Source organism: Caretta caretta, chromosome 17, assembly GCF_965140235.1.
Source record: "Caretta caretta isolate rCarCar2 chromosome 17, rCarCar1.hap1, whole genome shotgun sequence".
Lineage (NCBI taxonomy): Eukaryota > Metazoa > Chordata > Testudines > Cheloniidae > Caretta > Caretta caretta.
Window position 1 is genome coordinate 372,543 of NC_134222.1, and position 12,565 is coordinate 385,107.

General features: G+C 42.3%; 1 protein-coding gene across 1 annotated transcript in view; it reads right to left on the reverse strand.

Annotated features, from left to right (window-relative positions):
* Window positions 1-12,565, reverse strand: part of PITPNA (phosphatidylinositol transfer protein alpha) — a 49,187-nt gene that overhangs the window by 16,811 nt on the left and 19,811 nt on the right. Inside the window, 2 exon segments of the mRNA XM_075120920.1 lie at window positions 3,538-3,545; window positions 10,091-10,182. Coding sequence (XP_074977021.1) covers window positions 3,538-3,545; window positions 10,091-10,182 — 100 coding nt within the window.

Consider the following 12,565-nt stretch of genomic DNA (forward strand, 5'->3'; position numbering starts at 1 on the left):
AGAAGAGTTAGGGCTGCATGCATGCCTAGATGCTCTCTCACACTGCGGTAATCCGCCTCAGTGATCTCTTCAAAGGTCTCATCCAGAACTGGCAATGCGCTTGTGCAGGTTTTGTGGGAGAGCCACTGTAGTCCTTATCCCAGTCAGGCCACTGTGCCATGAGGGGCGGGGGGACCATTGCTACACACAGGCAAGCTGCATATGGGCTAGGGCAGAAGCCGCATTGTAGTAGAAGACCCTCCCTTGCTTCCCAGATCACCCTCAGCAGTGAGATATCTTCCAGGACAAACTCCTGGGGAAGATGTAGGGACACTGTTCAGCATAGGGGCCCCCCTGCAGCTGTTGGCTCTCCCTAAGGCACAGAAACCCAGAGGACAGTACAACCATGAAAGAATCAGTCCCCCTTGACCCTGTGCTTACTCACCATTTTGGGGCTCCCAGGGGTTATGTGCGCTTGCTTTGGGACGGGCAAATTATGCTATTGTGTAGACTGTGTTTGTCCTTCTTAAGTACAGGAGAATCATTGCTCTCTCTGGTGTGAACAATGCTGCCTCTGTTAAGTGTTACATTTTGCCTTTACAGATGCAACCTTGAGATCTCAGCATCTGTTTTATCACCGGCCAAGAGGCTGCAAAGAGTCAGGAAGAGGCCACATAGAACCAAAGAGGACATGCTGCATGAAGTCATGCAACACTCCCTTAATGAAAATCAAAAAGTGCAGGAGTGGCAGGAGAGTGAAAGGAGGGTCCACCAACAGAATGCAGATCGCTGGCACCAAAAACACAGAGCGGTTGATAAGTATCATGGAGCGCTAAGCGGACTCGATCCAGGCGCGGATAGCCATGCAGGCGGAGCACTACCACGTCCACCCCGCCCTGCAGCCCTTGTCCCAAAACTCTTTCCCTTGTGCCCCCATGTCACCTCCAACCCACTTTCCCTAACATCCAGGTTCTTACTGCCACCAGCTGCCTCCAACACCTGTAGCTTCCCCACCCAGCCCTGAAAACTAAGACCCTTATCCACTGCGCTCAACTCCCATCACCATGCAGTATAGCACTCATTGCACAGCACTCCAGACAGGAAGGCTGAGTATGATAACAGGACATACGCAAACCTGTGATTGTACCATTCCCCACCCCAGCCCCTTGCCCTTTCTGTTTCCCACGCAGTTGTTTCTCTTTTCAATAAATGCATTTTCTTTTCAATAAATGCATTTTTTTGCTTTGAAAACATTCTTTATTATTGCATAACGTAAAAGATACCTTAGCCCAGGAAAGAAACAGGCACTGCAAGTCAGTGTATCATATGTAGCAAACACAGATTCCTACTAACATTGGAACCACTGCACTTCACTCCCATCAAGGACACCCGACATTACTGGTGGCTTTCAGCCTCAAATTGCTCCCTCAAGGCATCCCTAATCCTTGCAGTCCCGCGCTAGGCCCCTCTAGTAGCCCTGCTCTCTGGCTGTTCAAATTCAGTCTCCAGGTGTTGAACCTCCAAGTTCCATGCCTGAGTGAATCGTTCAACTCTTCCCTTCACAAATGTTATGGAGGGTATAGCACGCGGATATAACCGCGGGGATGCTTCATCGGCCAGGTCCAGCTTCCCATACAGAGAGTGCCAGCAGCCGTTTAAACGGCCAAAAGCACACTCCACAGTCATTCTGCACCAGCTCAGCCTGTTGTTGAACTGCTTCTCGCTGCTGTCAAGGCTCCCTGAGTAGGGTTTCATGAGCCATGGCATTAAAGGGTAAGCGGGGTCTCCAAGGATCACAATGGGCATTTCGATTTCCCCTACGGTGATCTTCTGGTCTGGGAAAAGAGTCCCGGCTTGCAGCTTCCTGAACAGGCCAGTGTTCCGAAAGATGCGTGCATCATGCACCTTTCCTGGCCAGCCTGCATTAATGTCAATGAAACACCCACGGTGATCCACAAGCACCTGGAGAACCACAGAGAAATAGCCCTTCCATTTAACTTACTTGGAGGCTAGGTGGGCTGGTGCCAGAACTGGAATATGTGTCTCATCTATCGCCCCTCCGCTGTTAGGGAAACCCATTTGTGCAAAGCCATCCACAATGTCATGCACATTACCCAGAGTCACAGTTCTTCTGAGCAGGATGCGATTAATGGCCCTGCAAACTTATATCAACACGATTCCAACGGCCGACTTCCCCAGTCCAAACTGGTTAGCGACCGATCGGTAGCTGTCTGGATTTGCCAGCTTCCAGATTGCAATAGTCACCCGCTTCTCCACAGTCAGGACAGCTCTCATCATGTCCTTGCGCCGCAGGGTGGGGGCGAGCTCCTCACACAGTCCCATGAAAGTGGCTTTTCTCATCCAAAAGTTCTGCAGCCACTGCTCATCATCCCGGACTTGCATGACAATGTGATCCCACCACTCACCGCTTGTTTCCCAAGCCCAAAAGCTCTGTTCCATGGTGGTGAGCATGTCTGTGAATGCCACAAGCAATCTCATGTCATATGCATTACCCAAGTCGATATCATCGTCGGAGTCCTCACCATCACTTTGGATCTTAAGGAGTAACTCAAGTGCCAAACATGATGTGCTGGCGAGATTCATCAGCACATTCCTCAACAGTTCGGGCTCCATTCCTGCAGACCAAAAGGGAAGACAGAGCGCGCAGTACAAAAAATGTTGAAAGATGGCACCAATTGTGGACGGAAGCAGAGGGATTGCTGGGATCCTACTGATGCATCACGGGGTATTGGGACAGGACCCAGAATGCCCCACACATCCCGCCCCCTTCCCACAAGCCACAGCGCCAGAATGGGAAGAGGTGCTCTGCGGAATAGCTGCCCACAATGCACTGCTCCCAATGCCGCTGCAAGTGCCGCAAATGTGGACACACCAGTGCGCTCGCAGCTGTCAGTATGGACAGACTGCATCGCTTTCCCTACTGCGCTTTACAAAGATTGGTTTAACTCAAAGCGCTCTACATTTGCAAGTGTAGCCATGCCCTTAGTGTTCAGGTAAGCACTGAAACCAGACAGTACAGTGTGCAGAGCTTTCACCACAGCTACTTGAATTTCTCCTCCCTAATGAGCAAGAGACATCAGTTTCAAGCAATGACTGATATGACAGGAAAAGAAGAGCCACTATACATCCTTGGTGGGTGGTGTGGGATGAATCAAGACTAGTGAAGCATTTGGTAAATAAAAGGAGTTAAGGAATTTAGAGGGCAGGTTACTCATGGGATCACGTTGCCCAAAGGCAGCAGGACTGGATAGACTTGCTCTATGTTTGCTCCACCTATCTGCCATAATGGTTTGTTCTGAAACATGTACAGTCAAATGCCATTGCAGTAAATAAAGAATCATCTGTGTCATTTAATATATCAGTTTGTGAAGAGATGTTGAGACCCAGTTCCTCATCCATGTAACTGGATGACTGAGAAAGCAGCAACTCCACTAGCTCAGGTCAGCGACTTCCCTACACACACACACACTGCCTTGTACCAGACAGATTTACACACACTTCCAAGCACCACAGATCACTGATAAAAGCAATACTTACTGTAATGACTGCTCCAAGAAACCAACACATGAAAAGAAAGAGATACATTACGTTAATGAAAAAGAAAAGTTAACAGTTGCAACCACCTCCACCCAATATCAGCCACAAGGGGATAATTCTGGACAGTGCTCCCAGGCAGCTGCCAGTTTCATTGAAGGAAGACATCCATTTTCCCTGTCAGTGTCTATAGTCTGTCAAAAATAAACTTGCTCCACCCCACTTGAAACCCTCTATAAATTCTCACACATGGTGAAACCCAGACCACTACTAATTATGTGCTGCTACTGTTAGCTCCTGGATTTCATCCAGCTGGATGAGAAAATGGAAGAAGTTTGATCAGCTGACTGCATTTTAACAATCATTCTTCACCTTGCAGATAAGCCTCTCTCCAGTTGCAACTGAAAGAATGCTAGATTTTAAGCCAATGCAGACCTCATCACTCCTGCATGTGGTAACTGGACTCTTTGCCCTCTGCATCTCTCCTGCTTGTGGTAATCAGACTCCTTGGATAGCAAAGCTCAATTATTCAGAGAAAAATCAACTAAAGATCTTGTAACAGCCATAGACCATTCTATCTTGTGCCCTCAGAGTCTGTCAGTATTTCCATTATAAAATAATGATTTCCACTAAGTTAGAACAAGGCTGTAAAATCTGACACTAAAATGTGATTCACAAGGTGTCCACCAAGGAGACCATTTAGTCAAATCAATACTTTTTTTTTTTTTAAATTAAAGGGACAATAAGGACATAAGAGGTTTGAGGAGTGTCTAATACACAAGCCTGGGTATTATTATAGTAGGTATACTGGTCTAACCAGTAAGTTTCCATATTTAACATATACAGACATTTACAATTATTATAGCTACATGTGTGTTATATCTGCTCACACACGCACAGATCATATGGTGACATTCATGTCATAAATTGCATGTATTTATTTAAAATATTTTCTATGGCATTCATCACCATAGTCCCCGAGCACCTCACATCAACACATTTAATGCCACAACACTCTTGTGAGGGAAATATTATCCCCACTGTTCAGTTAGGGAAGGAGGCACACAGATTAAATCTATGACAGGGCTAGGAATTGCACCCAGCTCTCAAATCCCAGTCCAGTGTCTTATTCACAAGACCATCCTTCTTTATCCTACCATACTCCTCTGCTCTGCTAGAACTTGGACTATTCTAAATCTCTGAGCAGGTCTGGATAATGTTCAGATATCTCAGTGATAAGTGTTGTAAACAGTAAGTTACAGATTGAGACCTGCCGCAAACTGCCACTGTACTTTTGTGGTTTTTTTTTTTTTTTTTTTTTTTTAACTTCAGCCTACCTCAAAAATATTTAATTCTTTCCTCCAAAATTACACTTCCTCTCATGCACAAATGGGCAATATTCAGTCCTGGAACAATGGCAGGTTTCAAATCAAATACCTCATAGAGCCTGCAGAATTAGAAATGGGAGCTTTCCCAGCTTTCCACAACACCTGCTTTTAGCACTTTGTCAACGGGCTTTTCTTTGGCCCCATCACCATAATACCAGAGTGTCTCTCAAATATTAATGAATTGATCTTCATAACTCCTCTGAAGCAGGGAAGCAGCATCTCCATTTTACACACCGGGGACAAACCCAGTTTTTAAAAACATTTCCATTAAATTTGGATGCCCAACTTGAAACAGGAAGTGCCTGAATTTTCAGAGGTTCTGAGGGACCTACAGCTCCCATTGACTTCAGCTGGAGTTGCAAGTCTTGAGTACTTCTGGAAGCTGGGCTGTAGGTGTCTCAAACTGACACCCAGAAAATGAATACACAATTAGCTGACACTCCTGAAAATTTTTGGCAACAAGACATCCACAGACTTGCTCTGTGATGCTGGAAGAACCAAGGCTAGAACCCAGTTGTTCCGAGTGTCAGTTCAGAGCCTTAACCACAAGACTCTCTTTCTGAAGTTCCTTGCTTCTTTCTCTAGACACTTCCAACTTCTGTAGTAAATGAAGAAGTGGCAAAGAGACAAGAGCTTCAGATACTGCCCATAATACACACTGAACAAGGCAGCAGTTTTGTAAAAAATACTGAGTGTGATCACAATGCATATGCAAAAGGGGACAGAATTACAGGCAAACTTTTGAATACTTCCTTATTATTGCAACAGTAGTTATGACTAAAAATATTGTTTTACCTAAACTTATACAGGCTCTGTCTTTGGTAAAGCTTTGTAAGTTAATGCTTGTGAAAGTAATTAACTAACACCAACTTGAGACAGGCATAGTATGGGCAGGAGTTCCATTAACTTTTACATACAACTGAATTCACTTCAGTCCTAACCGTCAACCCCTTGCTACTCCAGTTCCAGTTTGACTGAGAAGCTGGTCAGTCATATCAGCCTGAACTAAATCGTTTAGCATGTTATGCTGTGTACACATGCAGAGATACAGGAGGCCATTATGTCAGTTCACTAAGTACTTGATCTTTCCTGAGATGAAGTGTTAATAAAATAAGCCATCATACCAGACACAAACTAGTTCTCTTTCCTACTGCCCTGTTACTACCAAGCCAACTAATCAGAAGCCTTAGAACTGCATATCTTGATTTAAGTCAGGCCTGGCATATTACTGAAACAGACTTTTCTATCAGCCCCCGCACTGGGAGTATGCAGCTGCCTTCTGCTCCAGCCCCCTCAACAATGCAGTTTCAAACCCATATTGTATTGGCATAACTGATAGTTGAGAAAGTTTTCATTGTATACCACCATTTTCAGTTTCAAAGAATCTGAAAGTTTTCCCTTTAAGATTGAAGTTTTTATTTGCTCTCAGCATACAGGTGAAAAGGTTTTGGACAGTCCAGTAAAACTGTATGACATGCTTTGAGAATCAGAGTACTGATGGGATGGAAGGGGAAATAGTTCAGGTCTTTCTTGTTTTGTTAACTCAACAATGGCTGTGTTTTCAAATTTTAAAAAAGGTCAGTGCCAGGAAGTTTAGGCCCAATGCTAAGTTTTATTTAAGTGGAGGTGAAAATCTAATAGAAATGTTTCCATGATTTAAAAGAGTAAATGAAACAGCTGTTTGGACTTAAGACATTCCTTGCAATGTTTGAAACCCAAATACTTCAGCACTGTTAGTACAGAACCAGAAAGTGAAACCAATCCCCATTCATTGTCCAAACTGAGTGAAAGGCAAAAAAGTAAATAGCATAAAATGTGAAAGATACGTTTTAAATAAATTTTTGAGTATCCCAAACTTTTATTAGTAATACAGTTAAGACTTTTTAGAAAAAATATTTTTAACATGACAGTGTCCCTTTAAATTTGCTTTCTATATGTATGAATGTAGAAAGTGGCCCAATCACCATAGTATCTAGTACCAGCTAGGGAAGCCTCAGTATGTCTACACTGCAGTTAAATGCTTGCAGCTGGCCCATGTCAGCTGACTTGGGCTGAAGCCCAGGCTCTGGGTCCCCACAATGGGGGAAGGGTGTTGACTCACATGGGCCAGCCACTGGTGTGTAACTGCAGTGTAGACATACTCAATGAGGCTTTGTTAAGCTTGAAAAAGCTGACTGGATGCTTCTGCATTACCACTTTGACAGATGCCCACTGGATTTGAATGTCCAACAAAACAGACACGTGAAGTAAGTTTTCTTTAAATTTGTGACCATTTCAATACTCACTTCATGTGTTTTGGCGTTCTCAAGTATGTGAAATAACGTCAACAAGCTCCATATCCCACACATTAGTGTCGCTATATATCCAAAGCTCTATTTGTTTGAATTTGGGCTGTCGATTAATCGCAGTTAACTCAACAAAATTAATAGTGATTAAAAAAAATCGCTATTAATCACAGTTTTAATCACACCAATTGAAATTTATTAAGTATTTTGGATTTATTAAATATTTTGGATGTTTTTCTATATATATAGTATAGTGTGTTGTAATTGAAATCAAACCGTGTATTATTTGATTACAAATATTTGCACTGTAAAAACTATAAAGAAATAGTATTTTTCAATTCACCTCATCCAAGTACTGTAGTACAATCTCTTTGCAGTGAAAGTGCAACTTACAAATGTAGATTTTTTTTTTGGTTACATAACTGCACTCAAAAACAAAACAATGTAAAACTTCAGAGCCTACAAGTCCGCTCAGTCCTACTTCTTGTTCAGCCAATAACTAAGACAAACAAGTTTGACGACATTTACAGGCGATGCTGCTGCCCTCTTCTTATTTACAATGTCATCAGAAAGTGAGAACAGGCATTTGCATGGCATTTTTGTAGCTGGCATTGGAAGGTATTTACGTGCCAGATATGCTAAACATTCATATGCCCCTTCATGCTTCAGCCACCATTCCAGAGGACACGCTTCCGATACTCGTTAAAAAATAATGCGTTAATTAAATTTGTGACCGAACTCCTTGGGGGAGAATTGTGTGTCCCCTGCTCTGTTTTATCTGCATTCTGCCACATATTTCATGTTATAGCAGTCTCGGATGATGACCCAGCACATGTTGTTCATTTTAAGGACAGATTTAACAAAACACAAAGAAGGTACCAATGTGAGATTTCTAAAGATAGCTACAGCACTCAACCAAAAGTTTAAGAATCTGAAGTGCCTTCCAAAATCTGAGAGGGATGAGGGGTGGAGCTTGCTTTCGGAAGTCTTAAAAGAGCAACACTCCGATGTGGAAACTACAGAACCCGAACCACCAAAAAAGAAAATCAACCTTCTGCTAGTGGCATCTGACTCAAATAATGAAAATGAACATGTGTTGTTTCCGCACTGCTTTGGATTGTTATCGAGCAGAACCATTCATCCGCATGGACACATGTCCCCTGGAATAGTGGTTGAAGCACGAAGGGACATATGAATCTTATGGCACATAAATATCTTGCGATGCCAGCTACAACTGTGCCATGAGAATGCCTATTCTCACTTTCAGGTGACATTGTAAATAAGAAGCAGGCAGCAGTATCTCCCGTAAATGTAAACAAACTTGTCTGTCTGAGCGATTGGCTGAACAAGAGGTAGGACTGAATGGACTTGCAGACTCTAAAATTTTAGATTGTTTTGTTTTTGAGTGCAGTATTTTTTGTACATATTTCTACATTTATAAGTTCAACTTTCATGATAAAGAGATTGCACTACAGTACTTGTATTAGGTGAATTGAAAAATACTATTTTTTTTTACAGTGCAAATACTTGTAATCAAAAATATAAAGTGAGCACTGTACATTTTGTATTGTGTTGTAATTGAAATCAATATATTTGAAAACATAGAGAACACCCAATAATATTTAAATAAATGGTATTCTATTATTTAACAGTACAACCAATCATAATCAATTTTTTTAATTGCTTGACAGCCCTAGTTTGAATGTAGCCTTGCAAACACAACATCAATACATGCAGTTTATCACATATTGAAATTAGATTTCTTTAATGTTTTGTTTTTTCCCTTCTCTATCCCTTTTTTTCTAACCCTCATTTACAAAACAAGGAAACTCAATGCAGAAAAAGCCATTAATGAAATGCTGCAGTTAAAAATGTTAAGTGCAAAGGTCGGTAAATTGTAAATATTGGTTCCCACAGCAACTGTACCTCTGCCAAAGGATAAATTTAATAGCATAAAAAGTAACCCCAAATATTACATAAACACAAGGAGAATAAGTTATTGTTACCATGGGAACAATAAATGAAGAACAGATGATTTATCCCTTGAAGTTCTCAACCATAACGTTGCAGCAATGTTTTTTCTACATGAATTTTAAATACTCTATCCCATAAGAGTGAAAAGGGGTTGTGTCATCTTCATGATCCACCTCAAGCAGAATCTCAAAGTTCAGTAGTGGATTAACTCTGCACTTGCTGTCTGAGATTTTGTTTTAGAAGTGGCACACTATTGCTTTTCCAGGGAGACTCATAAAACATGCTGCTCTAGTGTTAATACACCAGTATCTAGTTGTACTTTCAGTTCCAGCTTCACCATTTTTGATCTTACTATTGGAGAAATGACTGGGGCAATGATGATACTGTTCCCTTCAAATTGCATTAAGCAAAAGATAACCAGGTCTTCCCCAGCTCCTCTCTTACTCCATCTCTTTCAAATGTCTACACCAAAGTACTTCCATTGCACTAAAGTACATTACAGTTTCTCTGTCATGCATTTGCTCCCAGGCCACTAGAATAACCTCTCACAGTTCTAGTCATACTGTGGCTCTCCCACTACCAAGTCTTTCTCCAAACCTACAGTATTAGGGTCACATCCATTTCTTACTTTTGCCCCTTCTCACACCCTGCCCCTAACCAATCCCCAGGCTACTTAGGTTTCCCTGTTTATTAGCAGGAGCTCTGACTGTCATTATACTGCAGTGCCACTGTCAGGCAGGAACATTTCTTTTAATGCCCCCTTAGCTCTAAATTCTCATTTCCCGAACCACAGGAAGGGGTTATGGACTATAGACTGCAGGCAGCAGCCAAATCATCAAATTAACTGCCCCTCTTTGGTTAAAAAAAAAAAAATCATCCCAATGGTACAGACCTTCCCTATGTACTCACCAGTCCTGCAGTAGGGGTATGCATTCCAGGCTTTCTCGTGTATGTTCAGGGCTCCCTCTGGGGCTAGCATTCTCACAAATGATGGCACTTTGCTGCAGTTTGGGGAGTGGGGTGGGGGAGGAGAAGCAAGGTAAGAGTTTTTATATCCATGTTCAATTGACTGTGACTCAAACACTGTTTGAGACATGCAAGGCACCCACCCTGAAATATAGAATCATAGAATCATAGAATATAAGGGTTGGAAGGGACCCCAGAAGGTCATCTAGTCCAACCCCCTGCTCGAAGCAGGACCAATTCCCAGTTAAATCATCCCAGCCAGGGCTTTGTCAAGCCTGACCTTAAAAACCTCTAAGGAAGGAGATTCTACCACCTCCCTAGGTAACGCATTCCAGTGTTTCACCACCCTCTTAGTGAAAAAGTTTTTCCTAATATCCAATCTAAACCTCCCCCACTGCAACTTGAGACCATTACTCCTCGTTCTGTCATCTGCTACCATTGAGAACAGTCTAGAGCCATCCTCTTTGGAACCCCCTTTCAGGTAGTTGAAAGCAGCTATCATTCTTCTCTTCTGCAGGCTAAACAATCCCAGCTCCCTCAGCCTCTCCTCATAAGTCATGTGTTCTAGACCCCTAATCATTTTTGTTGCCCTTCGCTGGACTCTCTCCAATTTATCCACATCCTTCTTGTAGTGTGGGGCCCAAAACTGGACACAGTACTCCAGATGAGGCCTCACCAATGTCGAATATAGACCCCCATGCCCTGGATGCGTTTGCGTTTTCACAATTATCATCACTAGGAATGTTCATTGTTCTGTTAGTAGGATGCCCAGAAACGGAATAAATGTATATGGGCTAGGTGCCAACCCTTCCCTGCCTTGTACAGGGGAGCAAGGGCACACCTGATGTTGAATGCAGGCTGACAACTTGGAAACATTTTTCTACCCAAGCTTCTCCACCACAATGCTGGATAAAGAGGGTTATAATTAACAATCAAAACCACTACAGATTCTGGATTTCCCAAGACAGCAGCCATGTTTATGATGGGAAGCAGCCGTTAGCAACACCTGGACTGTACAACTTGAGACGAGCTCTGATATTATAACCTGTCATAACCACTTAGCTCTTACCATCTTTCCCAACTATTAGTCTGCTCTAATGTTCACAGCACAACTGGAGCTACTTACTATTGTTATTCCACTAACGGCTGTGATTTCCATCTATTCCACACCCCAACCTACCAGGGTACAGAAAATGTCTAAGTCTGTCCACCACACTTTGGTCACAGCAGGATCTACAGGCTGCTGTAGGAACACCTGAGAGTCTCAAAGTTTCACACAGTATAGACCACATCCTAATAAAGAGTCCTGTGGACGCCTCTCCTCATAACATCTCCGTCACAATTTCATTTTCTATAAGGAGACATCCCAGTGACAAACAGTCATTGCTTATATGGAAAACTAAGGATAGTAAAGTGTTTCATCAGTTTTTAGCTCTTCACTGTTTTGCCTGTTTTGAAAAGAACAAAAAACAGCATTATGTAATTTAATTTCAAAGCCCTCTTCCTATCCGCTTGTGACACAGAGGCCCATTTGTGGTTCACTACTCTCTCAGGCCAGACATACTCAGTACACAACACATTGTTGTCATAATCTGTAAATGAAAAAAAGGTGACATGTAAAATATCATTGGAAAACTAACAACTTGCTTAATATTCTTGTTTGAGGTATGCACATGGTGTGTACAAAAAGCTGTGAATATGTGCTAGAACTATATTCTTAAAATATGTTTGGCAAGCCATGCATAAGCCCAGTGTGCCCTAGACAAAGATAAATATATTTGTTTGTCCGTCCAGCCTGGTCAGCAGACAGAGACAATGAAGATCTATCTAGAGAGTACACTTATAAAGTTTGCGGACAATACCAAACTGGGAGAAGTTGCAAGTGCTTTGGAGGATAGGATTAAAATTTAAAATGATCTGGATAAACTGAAGAAATGGTCTGAAGAAAATAGGATGAAATTCACTAAGGACAAATGCAAAGTACTCCACTTAAGAAGGAACAATCAGTTGCACACATACAAAACGGGAAATGACTGCCTACGAAGGAGTACTGCAGAAAAAGATCTGGGGGTGATGGGATCACAAGCTAAATATGAGTCAACAGGGTAACACTGTTGCAAAAAGAACAAACATGATTCTGGGATGTATTAGCATGAGTGTTGTAAGCAAGACACGAGAACTACTTCTTCACCCCACACTGATTAGGCCTCAACTGGAGTATTGTGTCCACTTCTGGGTGCCACATTTCAAGAAAGATGTGGACAAACTGGAGAAAGTCCAGAGAAGAGCAACAAAAATGAGGGAAGATTGAAAAAATTAGGTTTGTTTAGTCTGGACAAGAGAAGACTGGGGACATGAGAATAGTTTTCAAGTACATAAAAGCTTATTACAAGGAGGAGGAGAAAAATTATTCTCCTT